The following is a 25222-nucleotide window of genomic DNA, read 5'->3' on the forward strand; positions in this document are numbered from 1 at the left end:
AGTGATGGATTAAGATGCAACTTTGTGTTTTTGAACTTAAACGACCATTGCTGTGCGTTCCTGTCAAATATCATTAAGGAGAGTGATGCCATCACTGGTGGGAAGGCCTGGGGGTCAACACTCAGGGGCCCTGGGCTCCGGGCCCGACTCTGCCGCCTGTGTGACAGGTGCCGGCAGGCAAGCTCTTTATGCTTCAGGACTCAGTTTTCCATCTGTTCAGGGGAAATGAGCATCTAGGCCCCACCAATCTCCAATAAACTGGCCGAGTGTCAGAAGATGGGGGCCTGGCAGCCATCAGAAATCAATCTAGAACCTTCTAAGAGGGGGGAGATGTCACCAGCTCAGTTACCTGCTCCTACTTTCAGCCTGGAAACCCACGGGGAGTGAGTGAGTAACCTTCGTCCCCGTCGCCCAGGTAAACATCTAATCGTCATGGCACCGTGAGCTGAGCTCTGTCTACACCACGTGCCCTCCAAGCACCATCTCCGGGCACTGCCTCTCGCGAGGCCTCCCAACCCCACAGTGGGCAGGAACGGCAGCTCCAGGATTTCACAGGGGAGGGAGGCTTAGGACTCCGCTGGAAGAGGTCGAGTCTTCAGTTAGGACAGGTCTCTCTCCCTCCATGTTGTCTTCTCTCGTCTCTGCACCCTGCTCCCCTTCCTTCCCCCACAAGCCAGAAGCCTGCCAGATTGGAGGGGCCAGGAGCCATCCCCCTGAAGCCATGCGGCCTAGATGAGTGGGCCCCAACTCAGCCATACTTTTTCTGATATGCATGCAAAGAGCCCCTTCAAGGAGCTTGGGAGGTCGCTGGAAGAGTGATGGAGAAGGGCCAGTTGGGAGGCTCATTAGAATGGAAGCCACTTCTGCGTCTGGCCCTAGGTCCTACCTTCATTAGTTAGAGAACTGCTTTTGTAAACCTCCCTGTCAGGGCCCGCACTCCCTGGGAGTGCCCACTCTCCTCTTCATCTTGTGTCGTACCAACGTTGGAGGCAGAGGCCTGGCAAAGAACCATTACTCACTTTTAATGAGACAGCTAGGGAAATAAATTGGCATATGTTAGCGAAATGGCTCATCAAGGTGAGTAATTATCTTCATGGCTGGGGCAGTTTACCCTCTGATGAAAAAATTTGCATCTCATCTCTCATTGGCCTGTGGTTCTCGAGCACTGAGGGAGGAGGTCAAGGGGAGCTGGACCACTCATCACAGATGCCCCCTTCTCTAGTCCTGCTCTTCATCAGGGACTTGTCACTCCCCAAATTCTTGTATTTGTGGACATAGACCAAACAGCTGATCGTATCGGAACAGAAAAATTCAAAAGAGTTGTTTTATATTTTATGAAGTGGTGTGTGTGTGTGTGTGTGTGTGTGTGTGTGTGTGTTGAGATGTGTGTCTGCGTGGTGGGGATGGGCCACTTGTCGATAGGAAAAGCTACTAGAGAGCAGTTCTGACACACTCTACTAGTTGAAATGATCTGTTTCTTAGTCCTGAACTAAACTTTACTTGAAGTCTGGTATTTTCTATCTTACTTTCTTATGCACTGGTCTTGTGCCCTACACAATTAACACCTAGTTATGTCCAGGTGTGCGTCACTTCCTTGTGTTTTAGCATTTTATAAGGACACTGCCTTAGTACTATTCTGTCCATGTTAGGGAAATTGATTTCCTCTTACAAGACACATCACCGACCACTGGAGATCAGGCAGGAGGGTTTCCTCTTGGCTTCCATCCTTCTGGAATCTGCTGCAGCTCTCCGGACGCAGAAGACAATGTCATAGGGCACGTTTCTCCCTGGTCTCACCACCAAGAAGCATCGGAAGCACTGAAGACTTGTCAGCAGGTGGCTGATGGTGTTTCCTTCTAGGTCTGGCTACCAGGGAGCTCAGAGCTCATTTGGTGCCCTGCGCTGCTTCATGGTGTGCTTTGCATACCTGACCCTTGATGCCACTTGACTTTGTACCTTTTATTTTGATTTCCTCCCCCACTAGATGGTGAGCTGCATGTGGGCAGGCCCATGTCTGCTTTAGGTTCTACTCTGTCTCCATTCCCAGTTCCCAGCACTGTGTTTGGCACTGAGTAACTGCAATATTTACAGGGTGAATAAACCTTGGGTTTTGCAACGTTTCGAGTCTTTGTGCAGTACTTGAATCCTATTTGAAACAAAGTGGGACAATGTGCATGTACCCAAACACTCACGGTAACAATGAAAAAATAGTTGGCAAATAATTATCCTTTGACTGACATCAAGTTATTGAAAATTGCAGTTAAAGTGGGCTGAGTGATTGGGCCTCTGGCTGTCATGTTTACACCACAACGAGTTTTTAATGGGTGGTGAGGGAGAAATGTCCAGGTGGCTTTATTAGAACCATTTTTAGTTCAGTAAGTTCAGTTTGGGACTGGGGTGTGGGAGGGTTCTTCCATCCTTCATTTTCATTAGGGTGAAAATTCTCAAAGGACTTTGGCAAGACCTTTAAAAATTGCTGAATGGGCCCTGGCAGGTTTGGCTCAGCGGTTAGAGCATCGTCCTGCGGAACGGAGAGTCCCGGGTTCGGTTCCCGTTAGGGGCACATACCTCGGTTGCAGTTTGTCCCCGGTCCCAGTTGGGGTCGTGTGGGTGGCAACCAGTCGATGTGTCTCTCACATCGATGTTTCTCTCTCTCTCTTCCCCCCTCTCTCCCTCCCATTCTATCTGAAGATATATGTAAAAATTCCTGAATGGATCTACAGCTTCTAAGGTGTCTCAAAAATCTCCACCTCCTCTTTTAGCACCCCCTTGTTTAGAAGCAGGAAGCAGATTGTTGTGGTGGGGTAATGTCACACCTGGTTGTGTAAGACAGGAACTCAGACATGGCTGAGCTGATGGCATGACTCACCGAAAAATTCTGCCAGGAAACCAACCTGTCTGCAGTACCCAGATGAGTGGCACTGTGGGTTTTACAGACTCTATTCACTGAGTAGGTGTCTTGGAGGGATGTTTTACACCTGGCTGGGCTGCCAGTAATGTCAGGCTGTCCCTCTAGTGCAGGACTGAGTTCTGGGTTACAGAGCCAAATCAGGGATGGCAAGGAAGGCATCGCTCACTGAGTAGGTTCAGTTCCCCACTTGGCCTTCAGAATGGGGGAGGCGGGCTGTTTTGCTGCCCCCACTGGGGCCTCTCAGGACACTCACCATTTCTGTCGATGGCAAAAGGTACATCGGTGGTGACAATCTCATAGTTGCAGATCTGGCTGTACTGGGGGGAGCAGTCCTCATCCACGGCCTCCACCTGCAGGATGCTGTCGTAGATCTTGCCCTCGGTCACCACGGCCTTGTAGGCCGGCTCTTTGAAGGTGGGCGCAAACTCATTGACGTCCTTCACCTGGATGTGGACCACCGCCCTGGCACGACACACAGCAAAGAAGGGATGGTGGTAAAGAAAGCATCACACCATCCTCCCCACCTCCCATGGGCGTCGACTCAGGCCTCCACACCAAGGAAGTGGAGAAACCACAAGCCGGTCAGGGCAGTTGCAGTCTGAGTGCTCCGTCCTCCCTCTCTGGAGACCCTCCACCTGCCCTCGCCCTATCCCCTGCAATGAGCCACCCCGGAGGGACGCCTCCCGTTCTTGGACCTTCCATGTCCCCCAGCTCTAGGCACCAGCATTCCTCTGGATCGTTTCTCCTTTCCTTAGTCATTCCTGCATTGCTCACTCACTGCTCCATTGAGCCAGAAGTGAACACTCTTACTCCGTGTTCGCGTCGGAGTCAAACTCCGTAGGGAGAGTTACAACCCCAAAGGGAAAGTCTGGGACGGAGCGGCACGTGGCATGGCAGAACCCAGGGAACGGCCCCCACCAGGTCTGCAGGGCTGGCCTGGCTCAGGGAAGGCTTCCCAGACGAAGTGACACGTGATCTCAGTTCCGATGGTGGGACAGGGCTGTCTCCCTGTGAACTGGGGGTAGAGAGTTTCAGTTGTGGGAAGCGCCGGTGCCGATGCCTGCCAGGGCCGGGGAAACCGGCCAGCAGTAGAGCGGGCTGAGCATCGTGGTGCGACCACTGGGGACATGGCTGGAGAACAGCACGTGACAGAGACGGGCGGACTCACTTGTGCGACTTCTTCCAGGCGGCCGCCCGGGTCCCCGCGCCGCAGTCGTAGGCCTGGATGATGAACGTGTACTCCTTCTGCAGCTCGCAGTCGATGGCGCCCCGGGCGCGGAGCCGGCCCTCTCCCGACGTCTGGTTGAGCACCACGGCCTCAAAGGGCAGCTCCTGGCCGTGGATCTTGAACGCACAAATTTCCCCTGCAGAAGGATGGAAGGCAGTGAGTGGGGTCCTGAGAACGGCCCTACTGGGGACAGAGCTTCTGCTGCCGGGTTTGCAAAGCTGACACCTGCAGGCCATTTCCTCCACACAGGCTGCCAGGCCCGAGGCGGCCTCCGGAGACCTGGCCCAACGCCGCCGTGTCGCAGATGGGCGTGGAAATGTCACCCAACAAGTGTATCTGGGAGGAAAAAGGGGAGAGTCATGCGCCGGGAGCTGGCAGATCATCCGGTTTCCTCCTTTTCCGAGCAGGTTTCTTGCTTGCCCTCTGCCCAGTCTGAGATGCAAAATGTGTCCACAGTCAAAAGAAAAATGACTGCAGAGGAAGAGAGGAAGAGGCCCAAACGTTCAGTCTTTGGTCCTGGGCCCACAGCCTTGCTACTGGAAAGTATGCTTTGAACAGCAGCAGGAGCATCCCCTGGCCGCTTGTTAGAAATCCAGATGCCCAGGTCCCACCCAGGCCTCCTGCGTCAGAATCTGCATTTTAACTGGGTCTCCAGGTGATTTGTTTGCTTGATAAACATGAGCCGCACTGTTCTGCTCTGTCCTTTGCTTCTGGTTTAAACACCCTATGGTGCCGCCCCCCCCCCCCCCCCCCCCGCTTGCCTCTGTGTCTCTCCACCCACCACTTCCCTGTGGGGAGGGGGTCTCCACTCCGAGTTGCAATCTTCTCTCACAACAGTGGGGGTGAGTCTGTGAGTTCCAGAATTCCTGTGGAGCCTGAGAAGCTAACTTCTTAAAGGGCTGAACATGTTGTGAAATTAATGCATTTCTCCCCCTCAGCTGGGTTAATGCACATTATAACTATTTCTCTGCATTACAATGATATGTCTATGAAAATATCTTCCTTGTCTCAATTGATGGATATTTGTTTCTTGAACCCTGACTGCAAGTAAGCCCTGCACTGTGTGCCTTGGGAGGTGCTGAGAAGTTCAAGCCTGTTCCCTTCCTGCACTGAGGGCCGCTGCACATTGGTCGGGGAGACAATGTCTCGATGTCCAGAAAGACCACCCAGAGTGCAAAGCAGCATGTGAGGGTCAGGGCCTGGGCAACAAGGCATTTGGCTGTAGGTCGGTGGCCGGGAAGTAAAATGCAGGCTTAGAGCCCAGAGGTCTGGATTCAAATTCCAGGTTTGCTACTGACTCACTGAATTAGTCAAATTACATTGATTCTCTGGGTCTCGATTGTGTCACTTGTAAAATGGGCCAGGAGGTAATGTTGGGAGGAGGACATCTACCCTGAGATACCCCAACCCTGGTTTCACATTGCCCCAGCTGCACTGCTGGAACCAGGGGGCCCTCACTCTCAGGGTGACCAGGCACCTGCCCAGCTGTTGCAAAGTGACCGTGTGAGATGAAGGGATAACATGACTGCATGCCTGCTCTGTGCCAGGTGCCAGGCTCTGTACCCCCACCCAGGTGCCCGCTTTCGATCTTCATTACAAACCTGTAAGGCAGAGGTTTTATACCAGTTTGTGCAGATTAAAAAAAAAAAAACGATCAGAGAGGTCATTACTTGGTCAAGGTCGCAGAGCTAAAGTTGGTGTTAAACCCAGATATGGCTGACTTCTAAGTCCATGACTCTACTGTCCCGTTTCCAAGCAGCCGATAACTTTTTTGTTAATCCTCACCTGAGTATATGTTTTTATTGATTTTAGAGAAAGAGAAAGGGTGAGGGGAGAGAGAGAGAAACATCCATGTGAGAAAGAAACATCAATTGGTTGCCTTCAGCATGCTCCCCGACTGGGGATTGAACCTGTAAACTAGGTATATGCCCTGACCAGGAATCAAACCTGCCACCCTTTGGTGTAAGGGAGGATGCTCCAACCAACTGAGCCACTTGGCCAGGGCAGCCCCATAATTTTTGAGGGACCACCATGGGAATTGCTTTCTGTCACATTCTATATCCCCATTCAAGCCTCACGCAGGGACAAATGCCCCAGTTTACATACAGCAAGCATGCCCTGATCTCTTACTAACAATGTTTTCTGAGATGGTCAATCGATAACAAACGTACCCTTAGGCTTTTGATTTTTATTATTTCATTGATCCTCAATCTCATTATGAACACTCCATTTTCACTACCTCCCCTCCCGGCCATTCTCAAACGGAGCTGTGGAATTCTGGACAGAACAGACAGGTTGTGGCCCGGGCGCTAACGAGGAGGCTGGTTCCCATCACCCTGCTGGTGCTCAGATCGCCCGAAACCTGCCAACAGCCTCCCTGACAGAGCCCCCGCAACCCTTAGGCGGGACGGCTGGATTAACCCCATCCTCAAGTGATTTCTGCTCAGAATTATCTGGGGCTTAAATGGATGAACTTCCAAAGTGCCTGCCTTGTGATTCTATCCAGAGATCAATGCCAATATAGGGATATTACTACCAAATATGTCCAGACGGGTCTCGGGCATTCTCTGGGCGCCCAAACAGCCATGATTATAAAACCAATCAGACCATTTCTTTTTGTTTTTTATTTATTTATTAATTTTTTTATCCTCACCCGAGGACATTTTCCCATTTTTTTGTTCAGGTAGAGTGGGAGGGAGAGAGAGGAACAGAGAGAGAGAGAAACATCGATGTGAAAGGGACACATCGAGTGGCTGCCACCCGCACAACTGACCAGGGCCGGGGACAAACTGCAACCGAGGCACGCGCCCTCTGCTGGAACCGAACCCGGGTCTCTCAGGATCGCAGGCCGACGCTCTAACCGCTGAGCCAAACCGGCCAGGGCCAGACCATTTCTTTTTGAAGAGTCCAGTTCAACCCAAAATAAAAGAGAGTAATTTTCTGTTGGAAATACTTGATGGCAATTAAAGTTGTTCTCGAGACTCAGAAATCCTTCACAAGAGGAGAGGAGAGGAAGGAGGGAAAGGAGAAAGAGGAGGGGGAAGAGGGGACACAGGAAGGGCGACATGAAGTAAACTCGGGGCTACATAGCTTCACCTTAGTAAATTCAGCTCAATTCAATTCAATATACCCAGTAGTTGTTTGTTTTTTTTTTAAATCCTCATCCAAAGATATTTTTCTATTTATCTTCAGATAGAGTGGGAGGGAGGGAGAGAGAGAGAAACACTGATGTGAGAGAGGCACATTGACTGGTTGCCTCCCGCCCAAACCAGACCAGAGCTGGGGACAAACTGCAACTGAGGTACATGCCCTTGACCGGAATTGAACCTGCAACTCATTGGTCCTCGGGCTGATGCTCTAACCGCTGAGCCGGCCAGGGGACACCCTGTAGTTTTTGAGAGCTGACTAAGGGCCAGGCACAATGCTGGGCCTGGAGACACAAGGAGAAGGACTTGCGCACCTGAAAATGTAAGGATACCCTCTCCCTAAGCCACTTAGTAGACGAGACCGTCAACAAGGGCAGTGTGATGCCCACTTCGTTTCCACGAGCCCAGACTGAGACAGGATTTAGGTCCCCTGGAACAAAACCTGGAATTCATGTCACTCTCATTTATCCCTCTTCATTCCGACACATTCCGGGTGCAAAGACATTCATTCATTCATTCATTCATTCATTCATTCACCTCCTAAACATGTATTAGTAACGATGTTCCCAGCACTGGTGAAAACAGCGATGAGGAAACCAGACCAGTCCTGACCTACCAGTTGCCGCAGACCCGGAGGGAGAGAACTAAGCGACCAGAGAACCACACACCTAAATAAAGAAAGGTGGCTGTGGTAGGTGGTTGGCGTTGGGAGTGTTCCAACCTGGTCAGGCAGGAGGGCTAACCTAAGGGTGAAACCGAAGGCTGTGGCGGGGGAGCTGAGACCACAGGAGGGGAGAGAGGAACACACTCAGGCCATGAAGAAGGGAACTGAGTGTCAGGGCATTGCGACAGACGCTGTAGGGCCCTTCTACCGGAAGGAACATATCAGGCCAAGGAACATCAGGGCCAGTGTGGTGGGAGCAGAGGCCGTGGGGCAGGGCTGGCTTCATGGGTATGTGACCTGACAACCATGCAGGGGCCGTGCTCAAGCAGGTCCTGAGCTTGGGTTAAATCTCTGCTGTTGCCATCTTGAAATTCTTAATAATTTTATCTTTGAACTTTTGTCCTGTAAATGAAGTTGGATGGACAATGGAGCACGCAGTGAGCCGAGAGACGGGTGTCGAAGGCGTGTTGGTTGTCCTTGCTGCCCCATTCACATACAGCGTTCGGACGGCCCCGCGAGCACAGGATTCGGGGCCCAGGGCGCACGGGAGTCAGCGGGACGCAGGGATAACACCGACGCCTGGGACAGTGAGCACTGGGTAGGTGAAGAGCTGACAGCCCGACAGGCCATCCCTTCTGTTCGAACCAAATTGTTCAGACCACAGAAACACGATCGACCACAGAGCCCTGGGGTCGCCTTCCTTCCTCCTGCTACTTCTCTGCGCAGCAACAACGCATGCTGACCGTGATGACAAGCGGGAAAGGGAACGAGAAGACAGCCTGTGGTTCCCTTTCTTTTCGGACTGTCGTTTCTATCTGTGAGCCAAAGGTGGAGAGTGGTAGCAGGATGCGTACATATGAAGCCGGGAAGTAGAAATAGTTGAGTTCGGTTGGCGTGGCATTTACTCTGCTCTGGTGAAGGACTAAATGCACATGCCTACGGGAGCTACGAACTGCAAATGCCGCGGTTTCCGGAGGTTCTGCACGGCCGCTAACTGCTCCTGTGTTTATACTTAAGGCTGGCATTGCACAGTATAGGGATAAATGGTAAAATTCGTGCTAATAAATTAAACTTTTGATTTTTCTTTACTCAGAATGACATTAAATAGCAAATTTGCAACACTGCAAGTTGAGAGAGAGACAGTGGAAGAAAGTTCCCAGTGTCAGTGTATGACACACTGGGCTGTCTGGATCTTGTGGGAGGCCTGTCACTAGAGTTTGCTATTATTATTATTATTGTTATTATTTGATCCTCACGCCAGAATATTTTTTCATTGATTTTTTTAGATAAGGTGGGAGGGACACATTGATAAAATGCCTCCCGTATGACCCCAACTGGGCTAGGGGTCGAACCCACAACTAAGGTATGTGCCCTTGACTGGGAATCGAACCCATGTCTCTTTGGTCCATGGGCCAACACTCCCAAGCCAGCCAGGGCTGTTATTATTAATAAAGCACTGCAATGGGAGGATGATGCACTTAAAAAGGAAAAACATCAGACTTACTGGTTTCCATATAAAAATACCATCTTTTAAATCTTGCTTTTCAACGTGTTTTCTTAGGTGGGAGAGCTGGAGCGTAGCACCCGGATGACCATGTACTTTGGACCAGCGATGGGAAAATGAGCCAGCAGCTGCCAGACCTCGGGGGCTACCTAACACTGGCCGGGGCGCAAGGGCTGACTGGCTTCCCCAAGAGCCCCGGGAGGGGCCGGGTCGGAGGGTGAGTGCTGTGGTGCCTGAGCACGGGGCTCTGCCCCCTGTCACCTTTAGCACACCCGCAGAAGCTGACGCAGTTGTCTCAGTTCCTCCCAGAAAAGCCTAGGGGGAATTTCTGAATGAATGGACTCATTAATGAATACATGAAGGACTGAAACTGATTTTTAGACTGTAGTTTGTAGCTAACCTTGAACAACAGACTGTGTTGATTCCATTTCCAGGTGAGGAAACTGAGTGTCAGAGGGATTAAGTGATTGACCCAAGGTCACTTCGATAGGAAGGAGCAGATCAAGGACTGACACCTGGACCCTTTGGATCTAAACCCAGCACTCTCTGTGTTCTCTCACAAGATTGTCACCGGGCAGCGGTGTTCTGGGACCGTGCTTCTCCAGGTGCGATCGGTCAATCCCTGGGATCCCCAAGGCCCTTTCTACAGGGTCCACAAAGTCAAACCTAGCATCCTATTTACACTAAGACATTATATGACCTTCTCACTGTGTGGATATTTGCATTAATGGTGTAAAAACAATGGTGAATGAAAGCATTGGTGTCTGAGCAGCACTTAAGAATGACTCTAATGATGCAGTAAGTATTTATTAGATCTCATTTCTTGGGTACACATATTTTAATATTCTGTGTGGCCAAGGGCAAGTGCTCATGGAGCACCTTTGTGTGGAAGTATGCTGGCTTGTCTCTAGGACAAGCACTTGTGTGATGTGAGAGAGTTGGGAGCTGACCTAGGACCTTTCTTCATGAAACGCCAGTTTTACTTAAAGAGTGACTGACAGACACACTATGTTTATTCATTCTTGAGTGTGTGGCAGACATTGTTTTAAGTGAGTCTGTCACTTCAAGGAAAAGAACTGGTAGGATTTGTTGCCAAAAATAAAATCCAAGCTTTTAGTTTTGGAAAACTCGTGTCTGCCACAGAGAATCTGACAATATACCAATACATTACTACTTTTCTGAGTGATATTAATGAATGTGACTGTTTGATATCATGTAATGAATTATGTCAACTTTTGAAAAATGTACTAAACAATGAATCAATCAATATCCCCCAAATGACCAACGCATAATGTTATGTAGTCACATATGAGTAAAAGACTCATTGAAAGTGTGAAATCGACCAACGGTTTTTAATGTAACAGTGTATAATAAGTTCATTAATGTGATTTGAGACTTTTTATTGTAACTAACCTTTCAGAGACTATTACTTATGGAGCTCTGGTATAGTAGCAGAGAAGAATATCTACAATTATCTGAAAAGATTATTAAATACTCCTCCCTTTTCTAAGTACATACCTGGGTAAGGCCACATTTTTTTCTTCACCTGCTTTGACCTAAACAACACATCATGACCGATTGAAGGCTGAAGTAGAGGTGAGGACCTAGCTGTCTTCTGTTAAGGTAGGCATGGAAGAGATTGCAAAAATGTAGACAGTGCCACCCTGGCAGGTTTGGCTCAGTGGCTGGAACATTGGCCTGCGGACCAGAGAGTCCTGGGTTCAGTTCCTGCTAGGGGCACGTACCAAAAAAAAAAAAAAAAAAGTATACAGTGCCACTTCTCACACTAACTTTATTATGGAAAATGTATATTTTTTCAAATTATGTTATATATATTGATTTGTTATGAGTTTATCATTGCTATTTTAAGACAAATTAAGAAATAAGCTTTCAAAAATCAGTTTTCATTTCTAATACAGTAAATATCAACAGATATAATCCACATAGACAAAAGCTCTCGTGGGTCGTTAATCACGTTTGAGTAGGAAGAGGTCATGAGACCAAAAGGCTGTAATTTTCCAGCCATGGTTTCCACACACATGATCCCACAGCCTGTTACGGATGCTTGTAACAGGACCCATCGCCTCTCAGAGGACCCCAGTCTCAGAGCAAACCCATTTTCCATGCACCTCACAGCGGGGGCATTTGTATGACAGTAACCAGGCAGACCTTGGTATCCACAGAGCTCTGAGGGCAGACAACTTCATTTCTAGGTCTTTATCCAAGCATGGGTGGTTAAAATCTGTCTCTGGAGCCAGACAGGCTGGGCTCATATCCTACTCCCATGGTTAACTATCTGTGTGACCGTGGGCAAGTCGCTTACCTCTCCGTACCGGTTTCCTCTTCCGTAAACTGGATTCTATTAGTAATAGTTACCTCATAGGATTGTTGATTGCTAGGAGGATTAAATGAACTAATAAAAGTAAAGCACCGAACAGAGTGTGGAACGACGTAGGCACTACAGGTGTTAGCTCTTATCGCTGTCACTATACTGGAGAAAAGTAAGTCACACACGTCTGGCAAACTTTCTGTTTGTATTTGAGAACTGAAGAGGCTGAAAGTAGAGATAATTTTATCATCAGAAATGTTCTGAATGCATGTCACATGTGTCAAAAAAAGTCTGCTCCGTGAAGAATCCCACACTATCACCCACATTCACTTTCCTGAGCATCACTGGCCAATGACTGCATCCCGTGCATTTGCGAAACCTCATCCAGGACCAGTGTGCCTCATGGGACAGTTTACTGGGTGGGAAAGTGCTGTTTGTTTGATTTTGCTTCTCACAGTGACTGAACGTTACTAATGGCCTTGATTGGGCAAGAGTCAAAGAAATGAAATATCCTGCCCCAGGCAGGTCAGTCGTATCACCAAGAACCATCTCACCTATAATGGCTATAGCACCCTTGAGAAACACTGCACCTCAAGAATGCAGCTGCTCTTCAAGGAGCAAACGCCAGTCCAGTTTCATGACCCCCAGTTTAAGGACATTGATAGGTCTTACAAGGGCTTCTCCAGATTGGCGAGGTCCCTCCACATGGAGGATGACACCATCTGCTTTCAGGGCGCACTCTGTGCTCCTCAGTTCACAAACAGCATGCGGTGGACACTGGCCACACTGCCAGAGGGCTGGGCAGATGAGTCTTTAAACATGTACTCTGTACCTCCACACAGAGTCATCAGCAGCCACCTTGGGTAGAACAAAATGGGAAAGGACGACGCTAATCACATCAAGAGGTAATCATGCTCAGAACAGCAAATTAGGGCTGAACTTAGAAATAAACCTGTACTTAAGTCCTGGCCGATGTGGCTCAGTTGGTTGAGCATCATCCTGTGCACCGAGAGGCCCCGTCAGGGCACATGCCCAGGTTGCAGGCCCGACCCCCAGTAGGGGGCGTGTAGGAGGCAGCAGATGGATGTTTCTCTCGCTCTACCTCTCCCTCCTCTTTCTCTCTCATATTCATATAAAGTAATTTTATTAAAAAGAAGCAAAAAAAAATCTATACTTAAAAAATAAAAGTTGATTTTAAGCCCTTTCACTTTAAATACAAACTTAAAATTTCCAGAAATAGAAAGCTAAAGGAAAAGACTCAGTGGATTGTCACTTTGGCTGTTCCCTCACATGTCTGCGTGGCAGGGAGATCTCGGACTGTCCTCGATGTGGCAAGCAGACGGCCTTAATCTCAGTCCCAGCTCCTCTTTTCTGGGCTGCGTGACCTTCGTGGTTCATTACAACGGAGAATATATAGCACCTGATCACAAATGTGCCATGAGGCTGCAATAACACACGGAATGAGGAAGAGCTCTGGGAAGTATAAAGATCTATCTACTTTTTATTGTTAGAATAAGTCTGCCTTCAAGCCTGCAGTCACAAGATGCATATTGGCAACTTAGCTTGTTTCTCTTAGAAACCAAAAGGGAGGGGGAGGGTGGCACCATTTATGGCTTTCTGCCTAGTTAGCATTGAGCAAAATAAAAAAACAACTCTTTCATTTAAGAAGTCATTTTCCTAAAGCTTTATGCTGAAATCAAAATTTCCCTCCCTTTGGAAGATGAACACAGCCCAGTTATTATGTTGCTGAAAAACTAACGAAGACAATGCACTTTTCATTCTTTGGCAACATTTGCTAAATGAATAAATGATGTAACAACTAATGTATATGCTCAGCTAGCCACAACTGGGTCAGGCAGAGCTTGAAGACATGTTGGGCGATCGTTCCATCTTGAGGGTGCCTGACAGTCAGGAGTTGAAGGACTTCAGGCACAAAAATGTTCCGTATTTATCATTCACTCAGCAAACCTTCCCTGGGCATAGATAATATGGTGAAAAAAAAAAAGTGAGTAATAATTTATAATACCAACCACTGCTCACATTTACTGAGCACTTCCGATGGCCCAGGCACTTATTTAAACCTGTAGTAAGAACCACCTGCATCTCTGCACGGCTGACCTGCCTGGCCAGGGGATGGAGATTTGGGCAAATCAGAGACCTGTCTTCACAGACAGGAGAAGGAGGCAGATGGACAGAGAGTTGAGTGCAATAAAGTGCTGCAAAGGCTGCACCAGGTGTCTGCTGGGCGTTGTGAGAACACACACGATGACGGAGCAGTCCATCTAGCCCGAAATACTTGCAGAATCAGTGGTTCGCTGTCATGTAGCCACCAGGGGAGGCTGTAGCTGCCAGAAGGAAGAAGGTTCAGCCCAATAACTCTGCTGAGACAAGACCCTGCCCCAGACAGGTTGGCTCATACCATCTGTGAACACGGTCCTGTCTTTCTCTTTACAACGGTGCGTCAGTGCTCCTAACGTGGTGCAAGGTGGTACAGGTCAGCGCCCGAGGGTCAGGTGAACCTAGATCCAAAGCCTGACTCTTCACTTGTCCTCTCTGTAACTTCAAAAAGTATTTATTTTTCTCTACTCCATTCCGAGTTCTTTTCCATCTGCAGTGTCTAGGAACCCAGATAGGCACAGAGGACTTTCCCTTTGAAGGATGACGCGTCAGATGCTATACTCTGGAACCTGTCAGTGTGGAAGCCACCAGCCAAATTATGGCTCTGGAACACTTGAAATGTGGCTTAATGTGACAGGACATGGATTTTTAATTCAATTTAATTTAATAATTTTAAATGTAAATTTAAGAACTGATAATCCAGTTACTGGAAAACTTTTGAATATGTTTGGGCATGCAGATCAATTTTTTTCAGCTATAAATTATGTGAAATATAAATACAGATATCAAAAAGTTTTACATAATAGGAAACTGGCATCTCAGAAAAGAAGGAGAGGAAGAAAGAGGCAATAATATTTACTTAAATAATATTTAAAGAAATAATGGCTGAAAACGTTTCTAATTTTGGTAAAAGACATATATTTATATATTCAAGAAGCCAGTAAAGAGGAATAAATATAGGGGAAACCACACCCGTGCACATAACAGCCAAAGTTAAAGAGAAAGCAGCCATAGACAAATGACATTTTATACAGGGGAACAGTAACTCAAGTGACTGAGCTGATTACAAACCACGGAAGCTAGAAGACAATGGAACATCTTTAAACGACTATAAGAAAAAAGAAAAAACTATCAGCCCAAAATTCTATAACAAGAAAACATAGCCTTCAGAAGGAAGGTGCTGTGAAGACATTTTTGTTCATCTCTACTAGACTGGGACTACAAGACACCCTAAAGGAATTTGTTTTCTGGTGAAAGAGAAATGATATTGGGGAAAAATGGGACTTCAGGGATGAAGGGAGACCATCAGAAATTCTAGGAATGTAGGTAGGTCTAAAAGGTTACTTTCCTCTTTTAATTTTTAAAACTACATATGCCAGTTTAAAATAAAAGTACAACATTGTCCGCGGGGCTTAGAATATGTACAGTAATAATACATGTGACCAGGGTAGCATAAAGGATGGCGGGAGAGGGGTGGTAAGGACCTCTACGGTTCCAGGGATTCTGCAGTTTGTACAAAGTAGTACAATACCAATTCTAGGGAGATGGAACATTTGTGGATACATAGAGAGCACGTAACCATTTAAAAAGTGAAAAAAAAAAAATATATAGCTAAGAACTACAGATAAAGTGAAATTCCTAAGAATATTCAAACAATCCCAAAGAAGGCAGGAAAGGAGCAACAGAGAAACAAGCACCAGAGGTTAAAGAAAAAAACGAATAATAAAATGGTAGATCTAAATTCAACCATATCAATAACAGCATTAAACATTTCAATAAAAATGCAGAGATTGTCAGAATAGATAAAAACACAAGAGCCAACTACAGTCATGCGTCGCTTAAGGACAGGGATATGTTCTGAGAAATGCTTTTTTGGGTGATTTTATCATTATGCAAACACCATAAACTATACTTATACAACCTAGCTGGTATAGCCTACTACACAGCCTACATAGGTGATAGGTATATATGCACACCTATTGCTCCTAGGTTGCAAACTTGTTACCATACTCAATACTGTAGGCAACTGTAACACAATGACATTTATGCATCTAAACATATCTAAACATTATCAAGTATTATGTATTGCATATATTATTGTATGTGCTATACTTTTATATTACTGGCAGCCCAGTAGGTTTGTTTATACCAGCATGACCACAAACATGTGAGTAATGTGTTTCTCTATGACATCACGATGGCTATGGTATCACCAGGAAATAAGAATTTTTCAGCTAAGTTATAGTCTTGTGGGACCACCTTTGTATATGTGGTCCACTGTTGACCAAAATATCATAATTTGGGGAATGACTTTATATGTGTGCTGTCTACAAGGGATGTACTCCTAGTATAAAAACACAGATATGTTAAAAAAAAAAAAGTGAGAAAGATATCTGATACAAATTGTAAGCACAAGAAGGCTAGAGCAGTCAAATCAGGTGAAATTGATGTCAAAACAAAAAGTACTACTAAAAAAGGCATTTGATCATTAGAAAGGGAAGAGATAGAAATCATAAAAGAATATGCACCTAATTTTAAAGCCTCAAAACACAGGAACAAAAATGGACAGAATTAAAGGGAGAAATAGACAATTCCACTATCATAGTAGGAGAATTTTAGTCATTGATAGAACAAGACAAAAAACAATCAATAAAGTCATAGGTAATCTAAAAAACACTATGGAAGGCTTTGTCCTAAGTGATATTTATAGAACACTACATCCGACTGCAGAATACATATCACTTCAGCCTCACGTGCCATGTTCGCAGAGACCACACGCTGGGTCATAAAACGAGTCCTAATCCTTTAAAAAGGCTGAGGTGCTGGAGTGTATTCTCTGACCTCCATGGAATGCAACTGGAAATCAATAACATTGAACAATAAGAGACCTGGAGAAACCCCAGATATTTAGAAATTATTGAAACAATACACGAATCAGAAGAAGTTGAAAGGGATATTAGTAACTAACTGGAACTGAGGATGATACGATACAAACATCTGTGGGTGCAGATAAATCAGTGCTTAGAAACTTATAGCTTTGAATGCATATATTGTAAAAGAAAAAAATATCTAAAATCAAGAAGCTAGGAAAATAAGTAGATTAAAAACACTATTGATTATTGTATTTAAATCTTACATTAAAGAATTTGAATTTTTTATTAAAAAATCTCCCCACAAATGAAATTCCAGGAACAGACTGTTTCATTGGTGAGTTCTATCATACATCCAAAGAAGAACTAACACCAATCATATATAATTTGGTCTTAAAAAATAGAGGAGGCTTTTAAAAAAAATTCTCACTTGATGATATGCTTATTGGTTTTAGAGGGGGGGGGGCGAGAGAGAGAAAAGAGAGAGAGAAAGAACGAGAGAGAGAGAGAGAGAGAGAGAGGTGAGAGAACGTCGACTGGTTGCCTTCCGTACACACCCCAGCCTAGGTATGTGCCCTGACCAGAAATTGAACCTTCCACCCTTTGGTGTACAGAATGATGCTCCAACTAACTGAGCCACACTGGCCAGGGCAGAGAAGGAGGCTTTTTAAGAGGCTGGTGTAACTCAAATAGCAAAACTCGATAGAGATATTATAAGTAAAAAAAATTACAGACCTCTATCTGTCATGAATATAGACACAAAAATTCTTAATGTATTAGCAAATTTAATCCAACTTTATATAAAGGATTATGACTAAGTAGAATTTATCCCAGAAATGCAAGATTTAGTGTAATTCACTGTATTAACAGGATAAAGGAGAAAAACCATATGGTCATTTTAATAGGTGTAAAAAAAAATTTGCCAAAATTCAACACCCATACATAATAAAATCTTCCAGCAAACTAGAAATAGAAGGAAACCTGTTTAGGCTGATAATGAGCATCTGTGGTAAACATACAGCTATTATACTAACAGTGAAATATTAAATCCTTTGTTCCAAAAATAGGAACAAGGCAAGAAAACTGCTCTTGCCATTTAATAGTGTTTATTTTGCTCCTTGCCTTTCTTGAGTGTTTATTTTAAGCCAGGTGCCGATGGCTTTAGAGTAACTCTTTCTGCAAGTACCAAGTTTTCTCCCATTATACAGATGAGGAGACTAGAGCACAGAGAGGCTAAGAAACTTTCCCAGTGTCACAGAGTAATCACAAGGCAACATTTAAATTCAGATCTCCCTGACTTCAGAACCACCTCTTATCACGGTGTCTTCTCAGTAGTATACGAGTAATTATTATGATAGGAATCTAGAGGCAGGGCAGAAAGCAGTGTGTCTGGCTTTTTCACATGGTCCCTTCCTGTAGGCCAAGACACAGCCCACCAGGGCCAAAGCAAGCAGGCTAACAGGTACGTGGTCTCCAGGAGATGCTGGGAGCCGCGGCCTGACGTACACATCTCCCGCGAAGATGCCCTGCTATCCATCAGCAGGAACACTCAACTCATGATGGCAGTTTGCTACTAAAGTGAGTCTTATTTGCTCATTTTCATTATTTAGAGGCGGTTAATTAAAAACCCAGCTGATATTTATTTTGCTTCCTTCACATCACCCATGATTTCTCGCTGCTGTACTCTCTTAGCAGCACCGTTTTATGGCTCGGCACGGCCTACAGTGGGTTCTTATGCTTGAGTCTCCCATTATTTTAATTTCAAGGAAGACATTAAACCGCTGTAAGAGTCCCGCCACGGCCAGTGAAGCGTGAGAAGCAACTGTGGCGCTCGTCTTAGTGACGGAGCAGACACTACAGGATTATACACCAGGGGGTGCGCCCTGGTCCCTTCTACAGGGAGAATATGGGGGTTCAGCGTCTGAACAGGCAAAGGATTGACCACAAGAGTTATTCTGGCCGGAAACGGGCAGTCTTACTCCTGGGCCCATTTAGCCATTTCTTTGTCACCTGGTGATGGAGAAGGACTTGCTATGCCAAAAAATGGCCCTTGTCAACTGTGACGTTTCTAAGAAAGTGAATATTTTATTTCTTAAGAGTCATGTTAATTTTGCAATTCACTCTGAAAAATATCTAAATAGCTTTTAGTATGAAACGCTGTGGTCTCCACTTGCATGGTTGAGTAGAATTAGCATTCTGGGAAAGTGTGTGTGTCCATCTGGCAGCTCCGGGCCCGCCTGGCGAGGGCCTCCTCAGGCAGAGAACTGTGCTCTGAAACCGATGCTTGAAGGTTAGAACATCAGGGGGCCAACTGGCACTCAATGCGTAAGGTTTTTAAATCTAGAATTAAGGAGGGGAAAAAAACACCCTAATAAGCAGGCTTTTGGAGTTTATCTGTAAGCAGGAACCTGTGGAAACAGAAAGTCTTACAAACGGTCCCTTGAGAGGTGGGTAAGCAGTACGATGGCCTTTGGTGCCTCAGACGTGAGCCCTCCTAGTTGTTCTTGATCAACTAACAAAAAACTCTCCCTTATATCTACTAGAACTCCTACGCAAGCTTCAAAACCCAGTTTAACAGAATGTCCTTTGAGAAGCCTGTGCTGGCTTCTCAAGCTGAGATGGGCATCACTCTTTGGAGCCCCCCTTCGGTGCCCCCCCTTGCCCGGTGTTCCTCTGCCTCCTTGCACTTTTCTTCCAGGATTGCCGGTGGTGTCCACGCATCTTTTTTTCCAGTAGAGCTTTCGAGGCAAAAGTCCCTACTTACTCACCTCCCTGACTTTACTGCCTCTCTCAAGGCCTGACTTAATAGAGGTGCTCAGGAAATGTTGGATGCTATGAAATAGAGTCTCAATCCATGCAAAAGGAGTATGGTATAATAGTTAAGACCAGAGTCGTTGGAATCAGAATGCCTTGGCCTCCAGTACCAGCTCCCACATTCCTCACTGTGACCATGGCCAAAATGCATTCTCTAAACCTTAACTTCCTCATTCAGAACATGGGAATAATAACAAATCCTGCTATACTGAGCTGCCGTGAAGTTGGAAATCCACAAGGGGAAGTGCACAAAGCGCTTTGTGTGATGCACAGGGCATGATGACAATGGCTAACATCAGTGGTAGCACCTTCAAACGGAAACTGCCTCATTTTCTTCTGATTTTGACTTCCCAGGAGAGAAAGAGCCTCAAAGAAGGTCACCATTTGGTGTCGAAAAGATCCCAACAAGGGCATCACGAGGACCTCACCTCCAGGCTTCTCTTTGCTAGCTATCAATCCCTATTTTGTTCAACCAGCCTCATTTGAAGGTCTGTTCAGCCCCTGCCCCAGACCCCCGCTTGCTCTAGGACCCTGTCCAGTGAGCCATCTCTGGTGGGCTGTCCTTCCAGGTCCCAGGGCTCCTTTTACGTCTGATGCCATCCCAGAGTTCATCCCATGGCTCACTTCTCCTGAGCTGAACACACTGCTCTGTCCTTCCCAAGTTCACCGCCGATCACTGGGCACACGACCTGCACCGTCTCTCACCCTGCCAACAATCCCGCTGCTAGGGGTTATTCACCCCGTTTGATGGATGAGTCAGCCTAGGAGCAGGGCAACTGAATGACTTGCTCATGGTCACAGTGGGACCTGGCCCCGTTTTCTCGGCTCTGGTGCTCACACTCCACACCAGTCTGCCTCCCTGTTCGGCGAGGAGGAAATCGATGGACACGCGCAGGTACACAGCCCGCACACTTCCACTCCCCGACAGGTTCGGTCCCTAATCCATATGTTGTACTGAAGTTCCCAAATGTTCAGGTGGGGAACCCCAAAGGGGCCAAGACATATTTTAAATGTTTTATTCAAGTTAAGGGAAGTGTCAGGAAAATCCATATTTTGAGCTGCAGAAGAAAGAAATGGCAGCCCAATCAATATTACAGAAGTATATGGACTCTTTTACTGTTCTATCAATTCCTGGAGCTAATAAGTCAGCCTCTCAGGGGACAGCTTCAGAGTTTAAAACAAAAGTTCAGAGGCCGCTGCCTGTCAGGCGTGACTCCAGATTTCATTCTGATCAAGGTGAGAGGGAGATGAAGGGCCTTCTTCCACACGGGCCGGGCCACCCCTGGGGGCTCTCATTAAAGCCGGGACTGCTGGCTGATAACAAGCACCTGCGCTGTGGCTGGCTAATTCTTCATTTCCTTGTCACCAGTCCCGCCGGCCAAAGCCCCCACAGAAGGCATGCAGATTAAAATGTTAAATCAAACTCAGAAGAGAAATTTGAAAATCAATGTTAGGTTCCTGAAGAAAAGGCCGAGGCGGATAATTAAGACTTGTAAGTCCCCGCTTGCTCGGCTTCGCTCTCCAGTTCTGGGGCGAAATGAAAGCGTTCTTCTGGAAGGAGGGGGCTGGAGCAGGAACGCAGCGGTGGGACCAGGCGTGCTCCCCGGCCGAGAGCCGCGGGCCAAGGCATTCCCAGCGCCGGTGCGAACGGGAAAGGTTGGCTGCTTCCAACTTTACAGGAAATAATTTGAAAGAGCTGTGGATTACCCGGGCCTTGCGTGTCAGGAGCTAATGCTTTCTCACTGTAACCCATTTCCGGCAAAGCCAAACTCTGCTTGGACATTTCCCTTCGCCGCACGTGGATGTTTGCGTTATCACTACCTTGCTTTGGCTCTCATTTGCCTACTGTGACTCACAAGGACCAGCGATGCTCATAGGATGCTTCATTTCCCCCTTGGGCCCAGGCAAGATGAATTACAGCCTCAGGATCCATCCGCTGTGCAGTAAACACCCCTGAGCTTGCTTCTCACTTCCCATGCAAAACATATGTGGATGGCGGTCGCTGTGTAAGCTCCCTGGCAAAGGAAAGACAGATGGAATGCCAGCCTCTGCAGGGGGTATTTGTAGAAGATCCAGGAGAATTTAATTCCCTGGCTCCCAGCAGCGAAGGTCACATAATTATATTATCCCCAGTGAGATCCAACACTCTGCATTCGTCAGAAAAATGAAAGTGACAGAGAAGTCATTTCTGCAGCTCCTCAGAACTGCCCGTTTGTTATCGACTTGGGAAGTCATTGCATGTTTCTGCACAAATTGATCAGTAGCCGTTTTTCACCCTGCTCCTGACTGGCAAATGGTATTTGGCCTCGAACTTCCATGATAAGCTTAAAATGTAACCACTTATATCTTTTGACACTCGTTATTCTCCCAGCCAACCACACTCATTTACTTAGGATATTAGGAATAATTAGTGAGCATCTGTTACGGAGCAGACACGCAGAGCTAGTGGAGGAAGGGGAAGTGCATCGCTGGCCTCCCAGCCGATGTTTCCTCAGGAGGGGGCGTAGGGGACACAGTACCAGGGGTGGGAGTGGGGGTTTAGACCAGAGAAGCTGCCGAGTTTTCACTTTGACATTTCTCAACCTTCAGTTTTTTAAGGATCTTTTTTGTGATTTTGGCTATAATGGAGGAAGACTTGTAATATTTTTACTTCATAATTTTAACTAGATTTGCTAGTGTTTACTTTAAATTACTTAGGAAGAAGACTTTAACTGTTACTATAGTTTGAAAAATAACACAGTCTACCACACGGGGAAGGCAATGTTTGTGTACTGTTTCTAGTTTGAAAGTGTTACCCTCATAGTGAGGAGACAGACAGGTGTTCATCTAATTAAAACAGAGTATGGTAAGTATAATAGAGAGGAGATTAACCAACTCAGGAAGGCTGCCTGGAGGAGGAGGCATCTAAGTTGGGCTGGAAGGATGCTTAGGAGTTCATCAGGAAGACAAGAAGACCTTCCGTATTTACTGTGCTCTTCCTTGTGTCTCTTGAACCAGCCCAAATGTCACAGTGTTAATTTACCCGCTGTCCTCTCTGGAAAAATGCAGACAGTAAATTACTGATTATCCATCCTGGACATCAAAACTGATTTCTTTCTTTCAAACTTTCAAATGGCTGATGCAGCTGCAGTGACATGATCTAATCATTAGTTTAGTGAAACAGCTCTACAATGTGCTCTCACATCCAGCCTCTTCCATTTGCTGTGACAGGATCTATTTTAAAGACCACACTGTGGCTACTCTCACTTTCTCCAGAATGTGATTCTCTGTTAGGGTCGAAAGCCCAATCTCTCTAGCTTGGCCTGACCTTCACAGCGTCAAAGTGCACCGAGCTCAACGATGCCTGGAAATTTGGCTATGGTGACATCTCTGAGCTGTTGAACTCATTTCCTGGTCACCTGGCTGTCACATAGGAGCTAACCCCTAATCCTTTGAGTTGGCGTTTCTTCCCTTCTCCTGAGGGAACAGAATCCTCGCACTGTTCTCACAGAGCACATGCTTGAAGACAAATGCCTGAAGGCAAGGAATAGCAGCCTCTGGGGTTTCCTCTTTCATTGATACCACTCCTTCATGGAAGGCTGGTTCTAGCTGGGTTACCCCACTAACCCGAGCCCCAAAAGGCATTAGGTAGAACACAACCCATGGGCACAAACAGATACGGTGCAGGCTGCAGGGAGCCTGTCAACTTCCATGAAAATGAACTGACTTCCGTGACAAATCACATTGATTAAATGTTACTCAGTTGAAAGCAGAGACTCTGAGTCATTCATTTTCCCCTGATGATCAGCCCCCTTCAGCTTTGTGGAGCCACACTTGTATGGGAAAATAGTGACTGTTTGTACCTATTAGCTACCTGCAGAACAGCCCCTCGCAGCCCCGCGTGCAGGATCCGAGCTGGGTGGGGGTAGCCCACAGAGGCGAAAGCTGATGGGACCCTCTCGTCCGGGACCTGGTCCAGTGGGAGAGGCAAATAGCCAATGAATAAGCACAATTCTGAAGCTGTGGTTGCACGTGGGTTAAATGTCAGGAAGGGTGTGAACAGGACACTAACTGGGAGAAGGGAAAGTGGGTAAGTAAGGAATGAAATTAGACAAATTGGGAATGGGAAGCAGGGTGGAGGTTAGCTGCGCAGTGCATTTCGGGTAGAAGAAACACTGTGGCCCTGAGGTAGGAGGGTGCCAGTCTTTTTATGGAACAAAAAGGAATTCTGAACACAGTGACATGATATCAGTGGCGTGAAAAGTGTCGGAGAGGTAGGGACGGACACACTGTGTTTTCCAATTCGAGGCCTTCTAATCTGACCCCAAATGTATTTTCTGAAGCCCTCTTGCTGTTTTGTATCCAGCAGGGCTCATGGCAAAGGAGGCTGCTGTGACACTGCCGACTGTTCAGCTCAGGAACTGATACACCACCGGCGCTGTGCCTGGCAATGTGCTCTTGCTGGGGACACCACGTCAGCCTGGCTGGCTCAGGCCAAGACTCTCCCTGAGCGCAGAACTATGTGGCCAGGAGCTGCTAGCTTGACAACAACGATGAGAAGTCACCTAGGATGAGCCAGGAGCCTGGTCCCAGGCTTCACACACATTACCTCACTCAGACCTCACAATGACCTTCAAGTCAGGTATTCTCCTTTTACAGACTAGGACGTGGCCGAGGTGCAGAGAGGCTGTGTGATTCCCAAGGCCCCACACTCAGTGTGGGGTTGAACTGAGTCCCTTTGAAAATGATATCTTGAAGTCCTAACTTCAGGATGTGCCCTGATTTCAAGGTGGGGTCTTTAACGAGGTAACCAGGTTGAAACGAGGTGAGCTCTAATACAATGTGATGGTGTCCCCGTAAAAGGGGGAGCTTCGGGCCCAGGGGCAGACGTGCACAGAGTGGTGACAGTGTGAAGATGCATGTGACTGGGCTGATGCAGCCACAGCCAGGCAAGGCCAGGAGCACCAGCAGGTGCCAGAGGGACCCTCCCCTAGTGCATCAGGGACAGCGTGCCCTGCCGCCCTCTGAGCTGGGGTTCAAGCTTTCACAGTCACACACAACTGTATTGTTCTAAGCCACCCAGTTTGTGGTACGTTGTTAAGGCGACAGAAACGACCAGAGAAACCAAACCTGAGGCAGACACGCTACCTCTGGGCTGCAAAGCCATGGCCACACTTCTCCTCAGCTGCCCTGCAAGCCCACCTCAGTCCCGACTGGAACTACAGGGATGAAGAGGGAGCAAAGACCTTGGCAGGGACACCCAGCCCAGTGAGGGATGGTCTCCTCTGCGTCCTGCTCAGACAGGGGCCCAGCACACAGTGGAGCTCAGAGTGTGCTTGTCAAATAAATGAAGCACTAGGCACCAGTCAGCCACAGAGGCCCGGCCAGTGGGGGCAGACAGCGTGGGTTTTTGGGGGGCAGGTTGAGCAGCTGGGGTCACTAGGAAAGACCCTCCAGAGGTTCTTCAAGGTGCATAACTAGGTTTCATGCCTCTAACCAAATTTTCTTGAGGACACAAATTCTTGTCAATGTTTCTAAAACTTAGAGAAACTGCAGAATTCATAAAAGGAATTCTCAAGGATTTTAACCAAAGGACTATAAATAAACCTGCCATTATTTCATTGTTATGTGTTGTCCTTTGAGGGAGCCAATCTGATAA

General features: G+C 46.9%; 1 protein-coding gene across 1 annotated transcript in view; it reads right to left on the reverse strand.

The window, feature by feature from the left end:
• Positions 1-25222, reverse strand: part of CLSTN2 (calsyntenin 2) — a 157130-nt gene that overhangs the window by 119734 nt on the left and 12174 nt on the right. Inside the window, exons 2-4 of the mRNA XM_036267466.1 lie at positions 4363-4475; positions 4080-4307; positions 3165-3373 (exon numbers count right to left, since the gene is read on the reverse strand). Coding sequence (XP_036123359.1) covers positions 3165-3373; positions 4080-4307; positions 4363-4475 — 550 coding nt within the window. The remainder of the gene's footprint in view (positions 1-3164; positions 3374-4079; positions 4308-4362; positions 4476-25222) is intronic.

The sequence above is a fragment of the Molossus molossus genome, unplaced genomic scaffold, assembly GCF_014108415.1.
Source record: "Molossus molossus isolate mMolMol1 unplaced genomic scaffold, mMolMol1.p scaffold_m16_p_18, whole genome shotgun sequence".
Lineage (NCBI taxonomy): Eukaryota > Metazoa > Chordata > Mammalia > Chiroptera > Molossidae > Molossus > Molossus molossus.